General features: G+C 29.5%; 1 protein-coding gene across 1 annotated transcript; it reads right to left on the bottom strand.

Moving 5' to 3' along the window:
- Window positions 1–4,813: 4,813 nt before the first annotated feature.
- On the bottom strand, window positions 4,814–8,776 carry LOC112702998 (uncharacterized). The gene is made up of 5 exons (XM_025754270.3): window positions 7,801–8,776; window positions 6,993–7,050; window positions 6,787–6,870; window positions 6,090–6,225; window positions 4,814–5,433 (listed from the first exon to the last, which is right to left on the bottom strand). Exons 1-5 carry the CDS (start codon window positions 8,432–8,434, stop codon window positions 5,149–5,151), a joined length of 1,197 nt encoding a protein of 398 aa, XP_025610055.1. The 5' UTR covers window positions 8,435–8,776; the 3' UTR covers window positions 4,814–5,148.
- Between the last annotated feature and the right edge of the window lie 15,625 nt (window positions 8,777–24,401).

Below are 24,401 nucleotides of genomic sequence, written 5' to 3'. Positions count from 1 at the left end.
CAAATAAATGTGATCTAATTAAAAGATTAAATAAAGCAAATATTTTTTCAAAATTTGATTTGAAATCAGGATATTATCAGATTGCAGTAAAAGAGGAGGATAGATATAAAACAGCTTTTATAGTACCCTTTGGACATTACGAATGGAATGTAATGCCCCAAGGATTAAAAAATGTTCCAAGCGAATTCCAAGAAATAATGAATAATATATTTTACCCGCATATAGAGTTTACTATAGTATATCTTGATGACATGTTAGTATATTCAAAAAGAATAAAGCAACATATATATCATCTAGAAAAATTTATGGATATTATAAAAGAGTAAGGATTAGTTTTATCAGAAAAGAAAATGAAAATTTTTATAACTAAAGTAAGGTTTTTAGGATATGAAATTTATCAAAGAACTATAGTACCTATTAAAAGAGCTATTGAATTTGCAGATAAATTTTCAAATGAAATAACTGACAAAAAATAACTACAAAGATTTTTGGGATGTTTAAATTATGTAGCAGAATTCTTACCGAGAATCAGAGTTACATGCGAACCTCTTTATAAGAGATTAAGAAAAAATCCTCCTCCATGGACAAAAGAAATGACTTCTATAATAATAAAGATAAAGAATGCAATAAAGGAAATACCTTGTATAAGTATACTAGATCTATTGGCTAAATTAATTGTAGAAACAGATGCATCAGAATTAGGATATGGATGAATTCTTAAACAAATACCTCTTAAGAGCTCCAAGGAACAAATAGTAAAATATCATTAAGGGATTTGAAACCATGCTCAAAAGAATTATTCAACAGTCAAAAAAAATACTTGCCATAGTATTATGTGTCTTAAAATTTCAAGAAGATTTATTTAATAAAACATTTTTAATAAGAACTGATTGTAAGGCAGCCCTAAGTATTTTAGAAAACGATGTCAAAAATCTGATTTCAAAACAAATATTTGTAAGATGGCAAACTATTTTATCATGTTTTGATTTTACTATTGAACATATAAAAGGAGAATTAAATTCACTCCCTGACTTTCTTACTAGAGAATTTTTGCAGAGAAAGAATGGAATAAAAACCAGCCTTCAGTGAAGATTACGGTCAATCTTTTGACCAAATAAAAGAAAGAAAATTACCTATTACTGCTGTACTAGCAAAACAATTATCATTAAGACCTATGACGATATCACAGGTTGTAAAAGCAACATCATCGTCATCACCCTCTAAGAGCTCTTTAATTACTACTAATAATAAATTCACATTATTACAACCATCTTACCTCTATAACACTCAACCCTTGAAAGAACAATTTTCTTACTATGAAAAATCCAATCTTATAAAAATATTAACCATCGAAAAAGAGTGGTTCAAAAAAAATAGAAAAAATCCTATACAAAACTATTTTCTCAAATACTTTCCATTATATTCCTATTAACCCACAAAAAATCCAAAAATTCTATGAATTCATATTAGTAGACACAGAATCCATTAAATTGACACATTATAAGGATCCCAATACCATGCAGCCTATTTATTCAAAAATAAAAATTATGAAAATATTATCTTTACAAGAGTGGGAAATACCTCCATACCAGTCTAAAAACTTCTCGTTAAAATTTGAACCTCAGAACTATACCTATTATGATTACTAAGAAGCTTAGAATCCTATCTTATTTCTATCACCAAGTCCTCATTCTTAGTTCATTTGATTCAGAAAGGAGATATCATTACAGTTTTTCAAATGGTTCCAATCATGGTTCCAGAATTTTGGACCAATGGAAGCCTTCTTCCCAAAGGAAGCCAGCCTGGCGTATGAATATTTTAAAAGCAAATCATCATTCTTACAAGAGTACAAATTCATTTCATTCATAGCAGCCATGGGAATAAGCTGGATTATGACTTGGGAATATGATTCAGCCGCATATGAAGAATGTCCCAGCATACAATATTTGGTAAGAGTAATAAAAATAAAATGGTGGAACAAATATGATATAAATTTACTAAGAAGAGCAGCTATTGATCAATGGTTAACAACATCACAAAAGCGTCCAGCAATAACAGCCTCAAGCACCATCAATGAACAAATAGCTTATAAAAAAGAGACCCAATTCTTAGCGTAGAAGCGACAAATTATGGCAGCCCTAGCGGCAACAACCTCAGAGGAAGATATCCAAAGCTCTCTACAAGCAATATAAACAGTACCTCTTGGAGAAGACGAAGAGGTCCAGTCCAGCCCAACTCATTACTATCAAGACTCTCAAGATCCATTTGAAATGTAGTAAGAACTGTATATGAAATCAATGTAAAAGCCCAATCATACTGTAAAATCCCACTCATAAAGAAAAATGATCTCAATAAAAAAAAGTGAACAGTAAATGTCGACAAACAGTAAAAGTAAACAGTAAATATTGGCAAAATAGTAAATGTCGGCAAACAGTAAAAGCAAACAGTACGGTCAGCAAATAGTACCCAAATAGTAATCATTTGAGGTCTATAAATACCAAAGGCCTCACTCATTCAAGATCATCAAAAACTTGAAAGTTCAAGAACTCTCTCTACTTCTATACTCTCTTATTTCATAAATTCTCTAAATATTTGTAATCATCTTCAAGATTGTATCAGCTTTATTAATAATAAGAGTACAAGTTCATCTTTGTAAGTTTACTATCTTATACTTTCTTTCTTATAATCCTTTTATTCTCTTAATTATTATTACTATTCGTATAATATGAAAGTGTTTCAAAAAAGACTTACTTCTTTAAAGCTTATTAGAAGAAAAATAAAAATAAGAGTGATGGCAATAAAAAGGAAAATAAGAGAATTAATAACTGAATCTTTAGAACTAACAGTAGAAATAAAGAAGATAAATAAGAAAATAATCAGAACCAAAAAGTTGCTACAACAGATTAAAACTATAAAATCAGTAAAACCTTTAAAGAAAGCATTAAGAATAAACGTATTCATCATGTTAGAAGAATGCATTATCTTCATGTACAAAATATAATACCTTTTTATGATATATACAATCAAAAATACAAGCTCTTAGGTCTTTACAAATGTACAAGGTGATTCTCAACCTTTACAAGATCCTTCTTTACAAGTACAACCCCAACCTATACAAGTGATATATATACCCCAACCTATACAAGTGATATATATAATATATATATATATCGCAAATTCAATCCAATCAAATTGCTTGAAAGTGGATCAGATTATCAAAAAAAATTAATCCAATTAAAACTGCATCACAAGTAAAATTAATATTTTGATCGAATAGATTTTTAACATAAAACTGATCCAAGCCACATCGCAGACACCTAAATTTGAGACCATCTTATTTTATTTCTAATGAAATAAAATCTATCTTTGAGAAAAAAAATAATAGTTATTTCTGTGTAGTAATTTTGGCTGTAGTTATAACTCATTTTTTTTAAGGATTGAGTTCTCTTTCGCCTGAAGTAAAAGAGGTATACGTTAGCTCTCAAAGATCTGACAGCAATAAACACCTACAAAAATATTCTGACATTCAAGTAAAAAAAAAAGCGTAAAATGAGTATAATGTATTTTCAGAGAGAATCACATACTTTTTCTATAATTAGGATTTTATCTTTTATAAAGTGTTGTTGCTTGAACATGGTATGTTACAGTTACTCGTTTGAGCTTCTCTTTCGGTATAATTATGTTTTTTAGTTTTTTTTTCTGATCTTTTGCTAACAAGATAATAAACACTTTTATTTCCAAAATAATCGATTTATAGAGAAAGTATAACCGTATTATATCTAACAAATCACTAATAGTTTTAATTATCGTTTTTCTATTTTACATTTTTTAATTATTATTAAAATAATTAAATATAATAAATATAGAATTATAAATATTATATATATAAAATTACTTATATTCGGTTAAATATAACAAATATAAATTATTTTCTCTCTAATATTACCACGGGGTGAATTGGTGGTGATAGATGGCAAATGATTTATTCAAAATCTTATAGTTTTAGTGATTGAACTACCAATTAGAAGAGGATGATAGCAAGAAACTAATAATAATTAAAAAAGAAAATAATGTTTCTTTCACACAAAAAAGTTGGGCACATGGTGGTTGGGAGATATACTTATCTTGTTAACATTCTTGAAAAAGGTATGCATATTAGCATTCAAACTAGTACAGGAGCACATGACAAATGACAAATGAATTGAAGGCCACTCAAAATCATCCACACCAAATAAATAAAAAGAAAAAATATCTTCGGTATTTAAATTTTATATAATAGAACATACGAGTGTCTTGCAGAAAATGCCTATCATCTCAGAGAATTGATTTTTCAAAAAATAGTCCGGACGATATTTTTCTCTCATGTTCTTGCAAATTATCCGTAATACCTATTTTTAAGTATTATACATAAAAATAAGCCAAATTTTTTAGCCTATCCCCAAAAACAAAAGTTAGAAGAGAATAAATACATGATAGAGTTGAAGTAACATAGACAGTACATAAACAAATCTAAGAGAAGGAATAAGGAAGAAGGGTAATGTGTGGTCCCTACACAAGACACACACACTCTCTAGTCTCTACAAAACAGGCTGTTAAAGGAACCAAATAATGCAAAGTCTCTGATGGGTCACATGGATTAAAAAGCAAACTGACACCACACATGCCCTTGCCACTTCCCAACTGCACATGCACATGGTCATTGTTCCCTAAGCCTAAAGCCTCCCATCGCTTAAAATTTAAATAACACCATCCTAACCCTTGCGTTCCTTCTCTTTGTTCTATTAAATCCATTTATCAAATAAGATTAATACAGTTAACAAAGACTCGTAATATATTTGAAAGTTAGTAAATTAATCAGTATTGAACTAACTTAAATTTATAAAAAAAAAAAAACAAAAAGCATTGCAAAAACAAAAGTACACCCAAACTATTAAAAACTTCTGGTCACAATCACAAACACTCACAAATCAGAAAACCTTTTTTTTTCCTTCAATCCTAATCCTAATATTATACACAAACAATTAATAACTCAGAATACAAACTATAGTTAGCACAATTACATATGCTCCAATTCAGCATGTACTTTCTCATCTTCTTGGTCAATAAATCAATCTTTTATTTTGTTGTAGCAAATTGAGGCATTCTATTCTATGGAGTACCACAGTAAGGCCTTGCTGCTGCAAGCAAAGTGCATTGCAAGTGCCTATGGCATGTGATTAAGTGGTCATTAGTTAGACCAGATGCCTGCATGAATGAGTGAACCACTGTTGGACCAACGAACCTGAACCCTCTCCTAACCATGTCTTTGCTTATGCTCTCTGATTTTGAGGTCTTTACTGGGATCTTGTGTCCGAATTTGTATTGGGTGCTGATTGGTTTGTTATTCACAAACCCCCATATGTATTTCTCAAATGATCCAAAGTCTTTTTTGACCTGTGAAGAATAATAATTTGCGAAAGCAAAATATATTAGCAAATCCCTTAATTAAGTGGATCATGTTTAATTTTTAATTATAACTGCTTTAAAAAAAAACATCTGTATCTTAAATTTTAAAAAATATTGAAATTTTTTCATTTACTTAACAAAAAATTTATTCATATCATATTAAGAAGTCATATAAAATTATTTTTCAAACATAAATTAGGTACTAATCATTTGTAATTCTGAAAAAAAGTAACTACAAGTCTACAACTGTGTTGGCATATCATGTGACATTGATATTGATATTGATATAGTTTAAAGTTCAGAAGAGATGGATGAGCTCAAGTGGGGCCCAAGAATTAAGACTTAGCTTACACTCCAGCCTATTGGAACTAGTTGCTGGTCTGCAACTTTATAGTTAATGGTTGAATTAAAAGAGAAAATAATAGGAAAATGCAGCTAAAAGCAAATCATCATTAATTAATACTCGAAGATTTATTTCTTAATAGAATATTCACTTAAATAAATTAAACCAGCTCAAATCAAATATTTATGGAGCGCACATGATATGAAAAGAAGAGAGAGACCAAATAAGAAACATTGATGATGGCACATTTTCCTAAGGTTTGATGCTTTGCTTATTAGTGGTTATTATTAGTTACTAGTACCTCTAAAATTCGGTTAGCATTATCAACAACTCCTCGAACTTTGCTGATATCAATGCCATATTCCGAACTTATAGACATCATTTGCTTATCAGTCAAGTTTGCCAAGATTTCTGCATCAAATTCTGAAAATGCAGCCCTGCACATACAACTTCAAATCATTAGTTTCCTTCATTCACGGACAAAACCATTTATGCATAACGGTGGTTCAAGATTTTAAAATATGTATATTAAAAGTTTTTTAATATTGGATTATTTTAATATTTTTATTGTGACGTAATATTATAAGTTGACATAGAGATTATTAAAATAAACACAGAATTGAAAAAAAAAATAACCAGTACAATATTGAAACTCTAATATAATAGATACTGGAGTAAATAATCAAAAATACATATAAAAGAATTTAAAATGTGCAAAAATATACACACACAAAATTATAAATATTAAAGTACATCTCATAGATTGTTTAATAAACAAAAGTACCATAAAATTTGATATTTATAAATTTTTTATATATTTTTATCCATTATAAATAAATTTTAAGTATACTTAGATATTTATTATTTTTGCCTATCCCAAACTTTTTCAGGTGAATATTATGGTTATGGGATAAAAATTTTAGCATTAGAAATGGGCTGAGTTATTTATCAATGAAAAAACAAGTATATTATTTAATATAAATTGCTTTAAGGCAAACCTGAAATCTTGACGTTTCTTCAAGGTTGAGGTCCAATCAGATCCAACTTGAGCACCGCTTAAAACTAGAAGTTCAAACAGCATCCTGATGAATTATTGCAACAATGGAAAGGAGTTATTGTCAGTCACAATCATTTGTGTTTGGTGTGATTTGTGTGTGTTTTTATTGATCTAAAAAGAAAAGGAGAGAACGTGTAGAAGGCTTACTTGTCATCATGAACTGGAACTCCCCACTCTTCATCATGATAGGCAATATAGATTGGATCTATTCATCAAAAACAGAAATTTGTATCAGCACATTTTGTTCTATTCCTGATAAAAGCTAGTATTTCAGTCTGATAACCAACCAAGCACTTTACAACAACGAAAATAAGTGTAAATAAAATTTGAATAAGTATAGAAATTAATTTTTAATTAGTTAATATTAATTAATTTTTTATTATAAAATGATTTCCGAATTCTTATTTTTTAAAATATTTAGAATTTAAAATTAGAAATTAAGACTAAAATTTAAAATTTAAAATTTATGATAAATTAATAATTTCAAATATTTACTGCAAAAAAATTCACTTTTTAATTAAATTTATAAAATTTTACTCTGTTTTTATTTAGTTTGCTTTGGTTTCAAATATAAATCACTTATTTTACTGAATTTTATAAAATTAATTATATGAATTAAATAATATCACTATATTCTAATATTCAGTTATAAGTGTTTTTTTTAAATATAATAAAAATTGATATATCTTGATGAAAAAAGAAATTTTATGAACTAATATCTTTTTAGTCAATATGCACTTAATTTTATTGTTGCTCTTCTTTAAAAAAATTAATTAGTTTTTTTAACAAAGATAGGAAGACGAACTTTTTTGACGAATATAAATAACCTATATAATTTGAATTATAACTCATTCAAAAAAATTAGTTAAACCTTTTATTCTTTTGAATTGTTACAAAAATATTGGTTCTATAATATTGTAATTATAACATATAAATAAATAAATAAAATAACTACCTGAATTGGGTGTGATAAAGCTGCACCTCTTCTCCTCGTCAATAATTTTAGAAGGAAGAGTGGTTGAAGAGGGATCAGGAAGAGGAACAACAACTCTTTCAAACTTTGCAGACTTTGATCTTCCGTAATGAGCGATCCTCATCTTCCTCTGAGCCTGCTGAAGCGCCATCTGCTCCCTCCTAACCGCCGCAATGCTCCCCGGCGAGTCAGTTATCAACGACGAAGAGTAACTCAGCGACGCCTCAACAACACAAGATCCTTCCTTGAAGCTCTTCGACTTCTTCCTCTCCAAGCTCGGAGCCTTTGTAACCGAGCTTCTCGGGATCACAATCTTCTCGGAGCTCGAGTTGAGGCCGTTGTTGCCGTCACTGCCTCCGGACGATCTCTTCACCGCCGGTGGCCTTGGTGACTTTGATTTCGGAGAAACCGGCGGCGTCGTCAACGAGCCTACTTTTCCTGGAAGAAGCGGCGGAGACAACACTTTCTTGATGGAGTTCCGCCTCTCGACGAGGCTTGGAACGCGGTTGCATGTTGGTTGAAGAACCGGCCTGCCGTTGATTCTGGCCATGGTTGCGGCGGTGTTGATGTTGGTGGCTTCTATGCCTACGGTTACCTTGGCCTTGGAGCTGCACATTTTTAATTATTAGTTCTATGTGTAAAGGGGGAATTAAAAAGTGTTTGCAGTAATGGCACAAAGCAGCTGTATTGGGAGGGGAAGGAAAGGGAAGATTTGTGAAGATGAGAGGGGATTGAAGGAAAAGGGAAGGGAGGGGCGAGGGGTTTTATAATTGCGGAGAAGGTAGGGACAGGTAAAGGGGAAGGGAGGGGAAGTTGTAACATGGGGAGGTGGGGATCTGCCATACAACCTCTTGTGAGGGGCATTGCCTTTTCCAAACTAAACCACGAGGCCTCAATGTCGTACTTCCCCTCTTTCTTTTGCCAAGTGGCAATAACATGTTTGGAAATAAATTTTTGTAACACTATTTATTGTTTAGGCAATTTACTTAAATAAAATGTTTTGGTTCTAATTACCTAATATTTACCTAAATAACACGTATGGAGACAAATGTAAACTGTGTGCAATTAGGAGAATTATGTAATACTATCATTAAATTTTTTATTTAAATAAATTAATTTATTTTTATAAGTTTAATTTTAATATATTAATTTTACAAAATATTATATAATTATTTAATTATATTCTTTTTATCTTAGTTAATTATTCACGTAATTTATGTAAAAAATACTCTTATCATTTTATATTAACTATCTCTTTTTATTTTTATTTTTGTTGCAAATTAAGTGCTGCTTTTTAATTTTAATAAGTCATTAATTAATTTTTATTTATTATGCCTTCTACTATTTAATAAAAAGAAAAAGTAAAAAAAATTAAAGAATTAATAGAGAGAAAAAATAATATTAAAAATGTTTGTTTTTTTTCTAATTACTTATATTTTCAGCCAAACTTAATGATTATTTTAATACTTGTGCACAATTAAAAAATACATTTAATTTGAAATAGAAAAAGAAGTTATTTTTGTGATATTATATAATTATTTTATACTGATATCAAAATTTCTTTTTATTTAGGCTGTGTCTCTCTTTTTATTTTCAAATGTATACTAAAAAGTTTATATTTTTGTGCTTATGTATTTAGTTTATATGTTTCTATAATCCTAATTAACCACAATCTTATTTAAGACTCATCGTTTTATTTTATAGAATAGAATGTGCTATAAAATCCAAATGAGTCATTTGTTAAAAATTCTAAAAGCTAATGACTTTTTTAATTTTTTGCTGACTAAAGCTAACGATTTGATATATATGTTTACTGAGAAATATTAGTATAATAAAAGGATTCATTTAACACAAAGAATCAAAGGAAGCTTGTCAGAGGATTCGTTGGCTTGGGATATGGGGCTGTGCTGGCATAGTTAACCTACGAAGATTGAGTTTAGCTTGCCAAATCAGAGTGTGAAATTAATTAACCAATAATGCTATGTATTTAAGTGATTTTATTGACTAAGTCTAACCAAATTGTTATAACATCTTCTATATTTATGCGTTATTTATATATTATCAAGCATAGATACTTTGTTGAATTGTCTTATCCATGTTTTGGACACGATATTTATCGACATTCCTACAATACGTGTGTCTGCTGTATCCAACTGTCTTAATAAAAAGTAAAAAAATTCTTTTTCAAATACACTTGAACACACCTTAATATCATCACATGTCAGCGTGTCCAGTATTATTCTTAACATATATTTTTAAAATAAATTTAGATATAATATATATTATTATTCATTAAAATAAAAATATTTTAAATACTTGATATAATTAAAATAAGGTATTAAAAATAATTAAAAAAATTAATTTATATTTTCATATCAATAAAATATCAAAATATCATTACGATTTTTCTAAAAAATATTTTATGTTTTATATGTATGCGTATTCCCGTGTTTTATAAGATTTTAAAATTTGTGTGTCGGCGTGTTCCGTATCTTGTCGTATCCGGTGTCCATGTGTCAGTATCCGTGTATCATAGTTTATACGTAATTGACTTTTAAATGTAAACAACTTCCCACTTTTAATATAAACGGCAAATTTCTTCTTCTTTTTCTTTTTCTTCTTTTTCATTATCTTTGTCGTTATCGTTATCATCGTTATTGTTATTGTTATTGTTGAATTTTTGCCATGGTAATGATGTTGTCTAATCTAAAATTAATTTTGGATGTGTTTTTGTTCACTATTGAGTTTTTTTTGTGTACTTAATTTCGAACTGAGTTTATAGGTCGCAATCATTATGTAATTTCGGTTCATTTCTGAGTTAATTATGTCACAGTTGTTATGTAATTTTGGTTTATTTCTGAGTTAATTGTATCGCAATCCACTATGTAATTTCGGTTCATTTCTGAGTGAATTAAGGTGTATTTGGACTCGTTGTTCTGCACAATTCAAAACTCTTTCTCCTCTTCCTTATCATCTTCTGCTGCTGCTTCTTCCTTTTTTTAACTTTTTCTTCTTCATCTTCTCCTTCCTTTTCATTTTTTTATAGTTCTTATTTCACTCTTTTAAGAGGAATAAAACAAAAAAAAGAGAAGAAAATATCAAACAAAAAAGAAAAGGAAACATATTGATGACGTTGTCTGATACAAAATTAATTTTGGATGTCTTTTTGTTCATAATTCAGTCTTGTTTGTGTGCTTGTTTTCGAACTAAGTTTATGTATTGCAATCATTACGTAATTTCGGTTCATTTATGAGTTAATTGTGTCATAAATGTTATGTAATTTTGGTTCATTTCTGAGTTAATTGTGTCGCAATCCATTATGTAATTTTGATTCATTTCTGAATGAATTAAGATGCATTTGGACTCGTTGTCCTGCACAATTCAAAATCCTTTCTCCTCATCTTCTACTACTTCTTCTTCTTCTTTTACATATTTTTCTACATCTTCACCTTCTTAATTCATTTTTTCAAAATTCTTTTTGATTTACTCTCTTGAGAGAAATAAAACCAAGAAAAAAAGAAGAAAATATCAAACAAAAAAGAAGAAGAATCATATTAATAATGTTGTCTGATCCAAAATTGATTTTGGATATGTTTTTGTTCATGATTCAGTCTTATTTGTGTGCTTGTTTTCAAACCGAGTTTATGTGTCGTAATCATTATGATAAATTTCGGTTCATTTCTCAATTAATTGTGTCACAATTGTTATGTAATTTTGGTTCATTTATGAGTTAATTATGTCGCAATCTATTATGTAATTTCGGTTCATTTTTGAGTTAATTGTGTCGTAATCATTATATAATTTCGATTCATTTTTGAATGAATAAAGGTGCATTTGGACTCGTTGTTCTAAACAATTCAAAACTCTTTCTCCTCACCGTTTACTACAATAATAACAATAATAGCAGCAACAAAAAATGACGATGAAGAGAAAACACGCGAAGAAAAAGAATGAGAAGAAGAAGAGTGAGAAGGAGAAGGAGAAGGAGGAAGAGGAAAAGAAACGCTAAGAAGAAGAAGATGACGATGACAATGATAACGCAAAGCTCTGTGCATGAACGTAAATAACTTGGTTGAAAGAATGATGTGACGCGTGTAATCACGCTCTTTTTAATGAGTGATTTTTGTTAATGTTAAATCTACTTAATTAAACTTGGAAAACAATATTATTTAGATGCATGTGTAGCAAATATGTTAATTAACAGATAAAAGATATGCCCTGCATTTAGTGTTTTAGTTTTACACCAAACACCATAATTTTCTATTTTTACATAATACTGATTGATTACGAGTCTATTTAATTTTTACTTTATTTTTTTAATCAATTTTTACATATAAGTAAAATAAATATTTCATTTATTAATATATGTAATTTTAAGATAATTTATGCATTTAAATACGAAAACAAATATCGAGTATAATGAGTACATAAAAAATACATATGAATTATTCAAACGCTGCATCTATATACAGTATGTTAAAAAAAAGGTTAAATTACACAGTTAATTTTTACATTTTTAGTATTGCGAATTGATCTCTACATTTTAAAAGTTTATAATTGGTCTCTAAAAAAAATTAAAATTTGTAATTTAGTCAACGCCGTTCAAATAATGTTTGATTTAATATAATATTTTCAGCATATTCGCTGTTTTAAACATGTGAGCTACGCATGCTTAACAATAGGGACCAATTTATAGTTTTAGTGAAAGTATAGAGACTAAATGAGTAATTTAACAATTTGAAAATGACAAAAAACTCTCTAAATTATCTGACGACCCCTCTCTAGTTCTTTCACTCCCACTTTCTCACTTTTCAAAACGACACCCCAACCTTAGCGCTCTCTGTCTCTCACCTCGGTTCACCGTCGCTGCACTAGATCCATTGCATTTGTGCTCACGAGTCGGGTCTCGTCTCCTTCCTCCTCCATCTCAACTCTCTCATCCAATGACTTTTTCTTCTCTTCCAATCTCAATACTGAACACCGGTAAGTGGAAGAGAACAATTCCAGTCCCAAACATGCTCAAATCGAACAATTCAATGTCTAAGAAGAAAATAGCAACAAATCAACGTAAAAATAGCAACTCAATTTATCAATGGATCTGACGCGATGACGGAGGCGAGAGGCACGGTGATGGTGAGTCGAGGTAAGAGATAGAGAGCGCTGGGGTTGTGGTGTCATTTTGAAAAATGAGAAAGTGAGAGTGAGAGAGTTGGGGAGGGGCGGGGTGGGTTCAGATAGCCTAAAAATTTTTTAATCATTTTTAAATGGTTAAATTATACGGTTAGTCTCCATACTTTCACTAAAATTGTAAATTGGTCTCTATTGTCAAATATGTGCAGCTCACATGTTTAAAATAGAGAATATGTTGAGAATATTCTGTTAAATCAAACACTTTTTGAACGGTAAAAAAAATTTTAATTATCTTTAAAGACTCAATTACAAATTTTTAAAATATAAGAACTAATTTGTAATTTTATTAAAAATATAGAGATCAATTGTGTAATTTAACCATAAATTTTTTTTTTTTTTTATATCAGATGCATTCGAGATGTACTACGCTAGCGAAATGTATATATCTCGATGGCACAACATTGGAGATATGTGTTTAAAGATCTTGAGAGCACAAAATCTGACATATGAAAAATTTATTTTGAATTTTGTATATCCAGAATAGTTACGTCTAAAATTTATTTGCATTAATCATATATTAATCGATCTAATTACAATGATATGAACACCTAGCTGCGTTTAAGAAATTTTGATTGCAACAATGTTTCACTAAAAAGATATTTTATATAAATTTTATATTTTTGATGATATTTCATTTATATGTGTGCTAAAATTTAGTTATTCTTATAAAATATATGTTGAGTTATAAAATATATATTTAAAATTAATTAAATAACACATATATTTATATAAATTTAAAATAAATAATTTAGTAATTGATTTTATATAATTAATCTTGTTAAAGAAAGTAGATTTAATAGGTTTTAAAATTTAGAGGGAAAAGGTAAAAACAAAAAGCAAACCCTCCTAATTGTGTTTTTTCGTGCATATAACTTTGACAAATACAGTCGATTTGTGCCTTCTTCACCAAAAGGATTTTTTTTATTTATTATTTCTCCATTGTGACCTTGTCTGTGTTGGAGTGAGAGTGATAGATAAGAAAGGTTAAATTTGTAAGAAATAGACCAATCATTGGGTCCATTGATTTTGATATGTATGGAATCTCATTCTCTTTTCGTTCTGCCTTTTGTATGTGTGTGTATGATAGATGAGAGGAGTGTAAAGCAAATAAAACGGTTTGGGATAGTATAAAAAAAGCGCACATGAGACCCTTTGTCAGGGACGGACCCAAGCATACAAATGAGGGGCACTTGCCCCCATGATTTTTTAATTTTTGTTTTAAAAAATATAGTTATATATAATATGTCCTCACTTCAAATTTTAAATGACTCTACTACAAATGAAATAAATTCAATTAGCTAAAATTTTAAATTTATTTTTTTATTTTTTTATCATTTTTACTATTATTTAACCTAATCAAATTTAGTTATTGTACCGTCAGTTCTTTATTTTCTTAAACCATCTTCTTATTTTTATATTTTTAACCTTCTTTTTCTATTCCTTGTCTAATGGTCATCTTCTCTTCATCAAAAAGTAAATTTTAAATTCTCCAATTTTTTATATAGCTCTCCATGACTCTATGTATCTTTCAATTTCATTATTTTTCTTTTTGATATTTTCAATTGCATTTTTTAATTCAAACAATTATAGTTTAGTTATCAATCTAATATTTTATTTTTTTCGTGACTTTATATATTTTATTTTATTCTCGATTTATTCATCCTTATTACTTATTTTTTATCTTTTGTTCTAATATATGTACCTATGTTGCATATAAAATTTTAAAATGAACTGATTAATTTACTAATTTAGAATATATTTTTTATTTTTAAAAATAATGATAAAAAATATTTTAATTATAATATATAATTAAACATATACATAAAATATTTTATCTAATATTATATCAAAATTAAATTAAAAAATATATAACAAATTTAATTATTTTAAAAAATAAAAAAATTATAAAAATTATGTTTTTATTATTTTATATAAACATACTTTTCATATAAAGATTTAATTTTTCTAGTATTTATATATAGTTCTAATTTCAAATTATAAATACTAATGTATTATTATGCGCTAATATGCCAGTTAATTCAGTCTTTTATTATTAAATGTGTATAAAAAGATTAATTAGGATAATAAGTTATCTATAATTTAATTAAAAAATTTTAATTTTAAATTTTATAAATAAAAAAATATTTTTTATAAATTATATATAATAAATAATATTTTAAGAATAAAAGTGTTCGCTAACTCTTTTTAATTTTTATATCTCCATATAATTAATAATATTTAACAAAATTTATTTAATATATATATATATATATTTTTTTTTTTTTGCCCCCACTCCTAAAATTTTCTGGGTCCGTCACTGCCCTTTGTAATCACTACCGTCTACAGCATAGTTGGCACTAACAAAAAAGAGACAGTCTTGGAATTCAGTTGAATTATGGTAAAAATAAAAGCATCTGCCCCATCAAATGTCAAAAATATTTTTTCCACAAAAATTTTTTAATAACCTTTTATAATATTATATTAAAATAGTAACGTTTAAAAATAAATATAATAATTTTATAAAATTTTACAATTTACTATCTAATAATTAAAAAAAATGAATTCTATAATGTAGAAAAATAAATTCTTCTACATATGTATGTTCGTGTTGTCAAAAGAGTAGTGTGACAAGTGTTTAGAAAGAGAATAATTGAAGAGACAAGATTTGACATGTTGCAAGTAAAATGTAGTGTATTTTGTCTTATGTAACATGAAAATGATGTATTGATTTTTTTTGTGACTAAATGATGTATTAATTAAATAGACTAATTATATTTATGTTAATTAATTATTAAAGATAATATTAGACCTTATATGATTTTTTTTATTTTTAGATTTTTTGAATGTATGCTCTCTCTCTAAAAATATTAACTTTATACACAAAAATTTATTAATATTTATTTATTTTAATATATACCTTTTTTTCTTTTTGATGACTTAGATATATTCAGTTTCACAAAAATAATTAATTAAATCTTTTTTTTCATTAATTTTTTTATCTAAGTTAATAATTTTTCTTCCAACTCATGTTACTTGAAAAAGAGAATTCAATTAATTATTTTTATTTATATAATAAATATCATCTGAAAAATTAATTTTTACACACAAAAATTTATAAATATTTATTTTAAATTTAATTAATGAATGTATAATATATATTAAAAAAATTATCATCTTTCTTCAATACACTTATATGCCTTCAAAGAGAAACTAATCATATAATTTTGTTAAATCTGTTCAGATATACTTTTTTCGTTTAATAAAATAATAAATATTAAATATTCACCCAATAATATAGTTTATTCATTGTAAAAAATTAATAATTTAATTATAAATAATAAGTTGCATCTAAAATATTCCAATAATAACTTAAAATATTTAATTTTTTTTAGAGAATTTTTTTTGATATATTAATTATTAAAAGATTTTTTTTTAGATTTGAAATTTTTTTTAATTATTTTTTAGAAATAACTGTAAATAGATATTTTAATGCAAACAAAATAACAAGATATCGTTTATATAATACCAAAAAATAACTATATTTTTTTATATTTTTTTTGGTGTCTACCATATTTTTCTATATGTCTGGTGTTATATAAATTCTGGGTACATATATTTTTAGTGAGTTTTATTTTGATGTATTGACCGTGTAAAATGTGTTTTACAGTCGTATAATTACATTTGGTCTTTTGAATGACAATTCACACCGTTTGTAAAAAGTAATTATTTTTGTTAATGTAGTGTTACATCATCAGATGTAAATATAAAATTATTTTATACTAACACTACATTAAAATTAAATTTATTTTTAATTTCTCTTTATAACAAAAAGTAAAATTTCTTATTACAATTTTCATTTGAAAAAGTCTAGGGGCCAGCAGTTTTATTGAATTTTGGCCAGCATGTAACCAGCAGAGGAAGGTGAGCCATTGGATGAAATTTCACACCAATCTCACACCATCAAATCATCATTGATGGCTAGTTGATGGCATTATTACAAATGCTATTTGCTATCAATATTTTTTAAACAATTAAATATAAATTTTTTTATTAATTAAAAAATTTAAATATAAAAATAATTAATAACAAACTATTTTTATAAGATGTCAAGAATATGTGGTGTTTGAATAATATTTTTTTATAAATATCTATATGGATCCAGAATAATATTGACAGATATATTGATATAATATTTAAATTAAATATATATAAATATTACCGTTAATTTAAATGTATGTAAATACGTAAAGTTATATGTTTTTTGTTGGTTAAAATATGTAAATACATTTTTATATTTGTGAAACTGAATATATCTAAGTCATCGAAAAAAAAGAATATATTAAAATAAATAAATATTAATAAATTTTTGTGTGTAAAGTTAATATTTTTGGAAAGAGAACGTACATTTAAAAAGTCCAAAAATAAAAAAATCATACAAGGTCCAATATTATTTTTAATAATTAATTAACATAAATATAATTAGTCTATTTAATTAATACATTATTTACATGTTACATAAGACAAGATACATTATACTTTACTTGCAACATATCAAATCTAGTTTCTTCAATTACTCTCTTTCTAAACACTTGCCACACTATCCTTTTGACAACACAAACATATACATATAAATTTTTTTTTCTACATTATAAAATTCACCTCAAAAAAAACATCTTACCAAAAATAAAATAACATAAGAGGGACTTAGAGAATGAGGCCGTTGAGTGATAAGACTTGTATGTGAGATTCCAACCACTCCCCCTCCCCCAAAAACAAAACAAACTTAAACCCACGTTATTTTCAAGTCTTTGATAAGCACTAATGTAATGTGTTTCTTTTTTCTCTGCTAATAAGGTTATTTTAGAAGATGATTTGTAAATATTTTTATCACATAAATATTTTATCAATATCAAAAATTAATTATCAAATTAATTATATATATTTGTATATATTTATATATTATTTTATACTTTTTTTTAATAATCTCAGATACTAAAATAATTAAATTTATCATATAACAATAGTCAAAAAATTTTTCTATCGCAGTAGTATAATATAACTTTTCTATGAACACTACATATATGCATATTCTTATATAATTGTTGATTGGTAGTTGATATTTTGTGTTTATATAATATGAATAAAAATATACCATGACTAAGGAAACTGATTACTGTTGATATTTGTGTATTGTATTTAACAGAGGTCCTGATATTCAGTAACTTGCTGGCTCACTATATCATGAGACTAATGGAAGATGCCATGGAGATTTGAACAGTTAAAGAGATTTTATTAGGTCTTAATTCGTTGGGTTTAAACTTTAAATACACATATACACTTGAATTATATATATATAGCTTGATGATAACAATGTGGGCCGTCTTTTACTTTATCCTATCTATACAACCTAATAAAATTATGATAATAAATTCTATATATGCATGCTCTCAATTTAGGCTTTTAAAAAAAAAAAATCATATTTACGTTTTTAATTAAAATTTAAATTCTTTTATCATTTTAGATATTATTTTTTTATTTCACAATCAAGTACTATAACACAGTTAAAAGACGTACAATTGAGGAAGAGCACTATAATGCATTTGTTGTCAGCGTTATAATAGCGAAATAGATCTCAAACTATAGCACCGTATAATCACTGCATGTATTTTTAGATCTTTTTTTACCGTATGTTATTTGTCCACTTTTCATCTCATTCACCTTTTTAATCAGGTGCTCTACTATTTTTCTTTCTACATATATATTCAAACTATCTGAGACGAGATTTTATCATCTTTTCTATAATAGGTGATACTCTAACTTTCTTTTTTATATTTTTGTTCTTTATTTTATCAATACATGTATAACCGCTCTCCGATACGTGCTTCAAATGTTAGTGATATGAAGAGTTTCAGTGTTATTTAAAAGATATTAGTTTATATTTTTAAAATATTTTAATTTAATTTGATGTATTTTGATTTTGTTTATTTAATTACTAGATTGGTCCTTATGTTTTTGGTTTTAGAGTTTTCTATATTTTTGAAGAGGAGGAGAATGATATGAAAAAGAAGATAAACAAAATGACATGAATTGAAATTGAATAAGAAAGATACATTAAAAATGAAATAAAAATAAAAAAATAAGTTGAAATTGAATACAAAAAGAATCACTCTACTTTCTATCCAATTTCTTGATGCAACAAGAAAGGGACTCCTCAACATAACTTGTCAACGTCATAGTTTGGGAATTGAATTGAAGGGATTCCTAAACCTCTACCAAATTTCTCGATACAATAAAAGAGGGACTCCTTAACCTCAATTGTCTAAATAATGGTTTCATTACGAAACCAAAAATAAAGGAGTTTTCAAACATCTAAATCATTCTATACTACGATTATACTAGTTTATGAGGTATTTAATTATAACCTCTTATTAGGTTAAAATATAAAATTCTAAGCCTACAAACATAAAGCACAATCTAATAATTAAATAAATAAAATCAAAATACATCAAATTAAATTAAAACATTCTAAAAATGTAAACTAATATCTTCTAAATAACACTTGAACTCTTCATATTACGAACATTTGAAGCACGCATCATTCTCCTCCTCTTCAAAGAAGATTCATCCTCGAATCTTATAGGAGAAAAAATAGTATATAAAAAGGACAATAATTAGAAAGAAGATATTTTTTTCTTTATCTGTTTCATATTTTACTTTTTTTTTCTCTTTTTTTTGCCCTATATGCTTTTTTTTTAAAATAATAAAATTAAGGGATAAGTATTGTTTTGGTCCCTAACGTTTAAAGTCAGAATCGAAATCATCCTCAATGTAATTTTTGATTTATAATCAACCTTAACGTTTTTTTTGTATTAAAATCGTTCTTTTTAATAAATTTTTTTATTTTATTACTAAATTACCCCCTAATAAAAAAATTATAAAATTAAAAAAAGAAAAGGACCCAAGGGGGAGGGGAGGGGAGAAAGGAAAAGGGAAAGGATGCTGGGGAAAAGGGAGACGGGGAAGGGGGGAAGGGGAAGGGGGAGCCCCGGCATTCCAGTGCCGTCGTCGTGAATTCCAGTGCCGTCGTTGCCACCTTTGAGTCCTTCACCACCGAGCACGAGCCAGCGAGAGAGGAGATTCGAGAAAGAGATTGAGACCGCTGGTGGAGGGGAGGAGGCTGCTGCCATAGCCGCCGCCACCATCGCGACACCTGCATCGTTGCCAATCTGCCCGCGAGCCGCCGCCACAACCGCGAACAGAGAAAGACGTCGTCGCCGTTTATGCATGCTTCTGCCGTCGTAGAGTGCGTCACTGAGAAGGGGAGCCCAACATGAGGAGGACGGTGCACGAAGGAGAGAGAGAGAGAGAGGACTCCGAGGCTGAGTTGGGTTCCTACCACCACCGATTTGCCCAGCCATCGTCGTACGCTTCGTCGCTGCCATTGGTGATTGATAAACCACTATTTTATGGTTTATCTTGTGCTAAACAGAGTGGATTTTATCAATCTTTTATACACTTATTCATATGAAATGCATGGTTGGTGCACGAATTTGTAATCCGCACAACTAACCAGCAAGTGCACTGGGTCGTCCAAGTAATACCTTACGTGAGTAAGGGTCGATCCCATGGAGATTATTGGTTTGAAGCAATCAATGTTTATTTTATGAATCTTAGTCAGGATGCCAATAAGATTATTTGGATTTAATTGTAAGAAGTCAAAGTATTTAAAATTATTGGAAAAATAAAAGAGAATCAAATCGATACTTGGTGTGCAGTAATGAGAAATATGTTGGAGTTTTGGAGATGCTTTGTCCTTTGAATTTCTACTTTTCCTTGAAGTCCTCTTCCCACACGCATTGTTCCTTCCATGGCAAGCTCTATGTAGGGTGTCACCGTTGTCAATGGCTACTTCCCATCCTCTCAGTGAAAACGTTCCTATGCTCTGTCACAGCACGGCTAATCATCTGTCGATTCTCAATCAGGTTGGAATAGAATCCATTAATTCTTTTGCGTCTGTCACTAACGCCCAGCCTTCAAAAGTTTGAAGCTCGTCACAGCCATTCAATCCCAGAATCCTACTCGGAATACCAGAGACAAGGTTTAGACTTTCCGGATCCTCATGAATGCCGCCATCAATCCAGCTTATACCACGAAGATTCTGATTAGGGAATCTAAGAGATACTCATTCAATCTGATGTAGAACGGAGGTGGTTGTCAGGCACACGTTCATGGATTGAGGAAGGTGATGAGCGTCACGGATCATCACCTTCTCCATAATTAAGCGCGAATAAACATCTTAGATAAGAACAAGCGTGTTTGAATGGAAAACAAAGGAATTGTATTAAATCATCGAGACGCCGCAGAGCTCCTCACCCCCAACAATGGAGTTTAGAGACTCATGCCGTCAAAAAGTATGTAATTCAGATCTGAAAATGTCATGAGGTACAAGAATAGTTTCTAAAAGTTGTTTAAATAGTAAACTAGTAACCTAGGTTTACAGAAAATGAGTAAACTAAGATAATTGGTGCAGAAATCCACTTCTGGGGCCCACTTGGTGTGTGCTGGGGCTGAGACTAAAGCTATCCACGAGCTGAGGCCTTTCTTGGAGTTGAACTCCAAGTTATAACGTGTTTTGGGCGTTCAACTCCGGATCATGACGTGTTTCTGGCGTTTAACTCCAGACAGCAGCATGTACTTGGCGTTCAACGCCAAGTTACGTCGTCTTTCTTCGCGCAAAATATGGACTATTATATATTGCCGGAAAGCCCTGGATGTCTACTTTCCAACGCCGTTGAGAGCGCGCCAATTGGACTCCTATAGCTCCAGAAAATCCATTTCGAGTACAGGGAGGTCAGGATCCAACAGCATCAGCAGTCCTTTTTCAGCCTAACTCAGATTTTTGCTCAGCTCCCTCAATTTCAGCTAGAAAATACCTGAAATCACAGAAAAACACACAAACTCATAGTAAAGTCCAGAAATATAATTTTTGCCTAAAAACTAATATTATTCTACTAAAAACTAATTAAAACATGCTAAAATCTACATGAAATTACCCCCAAAAAGCGTATAAAATATCCGCTCATCACAACACCAAACTTAAACTGTTGCTTGTCCTCAAGCAACTAGATAAATAAAATAGGTTTTAACAGAAATTAAGAAGTAATAATATTTTAGAGTTTTAAATGAAGCTCAGATTCTTATTAGATGAGCGGGGTTTGTAGCTTTTTGTTTCTGAACAGTTTTGGCATCTCCCTTTATCCTTTGAATTTCAGAATGATTGGCATCCATGGGAACTCAGAATTTAGATAGTATTATTGATTCTCCTAGTGTAGTATGTTGATTCTTGAACACAGTTATTTTATGAGTCTTGGCCGTGGCCCTAAGCACTTTGTTTTCCAGTATTACCACCAGATACATAAATGCCACAGACACATGACTAGGTGAACCTTTTCAGATTGTGACTTAGCTTTGCTAGAGTCCCCAGTCAGAGGTGTCCAGAGCTCTTGAGCACACTCTTTTTGCCTTGGATCACGACTTTAACCACTCAGTCTCAAGTTTGTAACTTGGACCTGCATGCCACAAGCACATGGTTGGGGATAGCTTGGTTTAGCCGCTTAGGCCTGGAACTATTTCCTTGGGCCCTCCTATCCACTGATGCTCAAAGCCTTGGATCCTTTTTACCCTTGCCTTTTGGTTTTAAGGGCTATTGGCTTTTTCTACTGCTCTTTTTTTTTTTTTTGAATGGACTGCTTTTTCTTGCTTCAAGAATCAATTTCATGATTTTTCAGATCATCAATAATATTTTTTGTGTTCCTCATTCTTTCAGGAGCCAATATTCATCAAATTCAAAGTACAAGTTATGCACTGTTCAAGCATTCATTCAGAGAACAAAAAGTATTGCCACCACACATAATTAATTATATTTTTTATTATTAAGAACTCGAAAAATATAGATTACTTCTTTATTCTAAAAAAAAAATCTACTACTTTTATTCATGCCTGATGATGATGAGAAAAATAAATTATAGCTTAATTGGAAATAAAATCAAAATAGATATACTAATTAATACTACTACTACCACTATATATCTCCTAAGGTAAATTTCCATAATAACACTATCACAAAGTAAAAAAAAAAATTTGGAACTCAACAACCTGTTGTTTTGAGAAGTAGATGTTCCTCTAATCTGTGGGGTGTTGTTCAAGGATTAATTTTTGGCGCTTTAGCTCCCTTAGATCACGCCCTTGCTCTTCCTGTTCCTTAAGTAGTTTGCAAAGCATGCTACTTTGATTGTTCTGTTCTTCCTTTAATTGATCCATAGCTTCTTGCAATTTGGAAATAAAAGCCTCAAGATGTTCCCAATATTCGAATTGAGGCAGTTCTGGGAGGGCTTCCTGTGCTCTCCTCTTGGTTGAATCATCTTGTTGCTGTTGTCTGACGATTGATATTCCGGTGATTGGCCTCTCAACTGGGATATATTCTGTTATTCCCATCTTCACTCCAGCATCTTTGCAGAGCATAGAAATTAAGCTTGGATAGGCCAATCTGGCGTCCTTGGAATTCCTGTTTGCTATTTTGTATAGCTCACATGAGATCAGTTGATGGACTTCTACTTCTTTTCCCAACATGATGCAGTGAATCATTACTGCTCTTTTAACAGTAACTTCAGAACAGTTGCTGGTAGGCAATATGGAACGCCCTATGAAGTCTAGCCAGCCTCTGGCTACTGGTTTTAGATCTTCTCTTTTGAGTTGATTTGGGATGCCAGTCGTGCTGGTGGTCCACCTGGCTTCAGGGATGCATATATCCTCTAGAATCTTGTCCAGACCTTTATTTATCCTCATCATTCTCCTATTAAAGGAGTCTGGGTCATCTTTCAGTTGGGGAAGCTTAAATATCTCCCTGATCTTGTCAGGATGGGTATGAACGATCTTTCCTCTGACTAAGGTCCGATGGTCATAGAGAGCAGCTCCAATTATTCTTTGCCGGTCTGTCTGCCATAGATTAGCATAGAACTCCTGAACCATGTTCTTTCCCACTTTCGTTTCAGGATTGGCCAGAATTTCTCAGTTCCTGTTTCGAATTTGCTCTTGGATCTCCGGATATTCATCTTCTTTCAGATCAAATTTGACTTCCGGGATCACTGATCTGTGACTCATTATCTTGTAGTAATGGTCTGAATGTTCTTTAGTTAAGAACTTCCCTTGATTCCAAAGTGGCTTTGGAGTGTTCTCTTTCTTGCCTCTTGGGTTGGGTTGTTTTCCTTTAGGAGCCATGATCTTTAGTGGGTATGTTTTTGTGATCACGGATAAACACACCAAACTTAGAGCTTTGCTTGTCCTCAAGCAAAAGAGGAGAAAGAAGAGGGATAGGAGGAGAGCAAGTGTTTGAT

The sequence above is a fragment of the Arachis hypogaea genome, chromosome 7, assembly GCF_003086295.3.
Source record: "Arachis hypogaea cultivar Tifrunner chromosome 7, arahy.Tifrunner.gnm2.J5K5, whole genome shotgun sequence".
Classification (NCBI taxonomy): domain Eukaryota; kingdom Viridiplantae; phylum Streptophyta; class Magnoliopsida; order Fabales; family Fabaceae; genus Arachis; species Arachis hypogaea.
The sequence above is the reverse complement of the archived record's forward strand: the minus strand, read 5'-3'. Positions and strand labels throughout refer to the sequence as shown.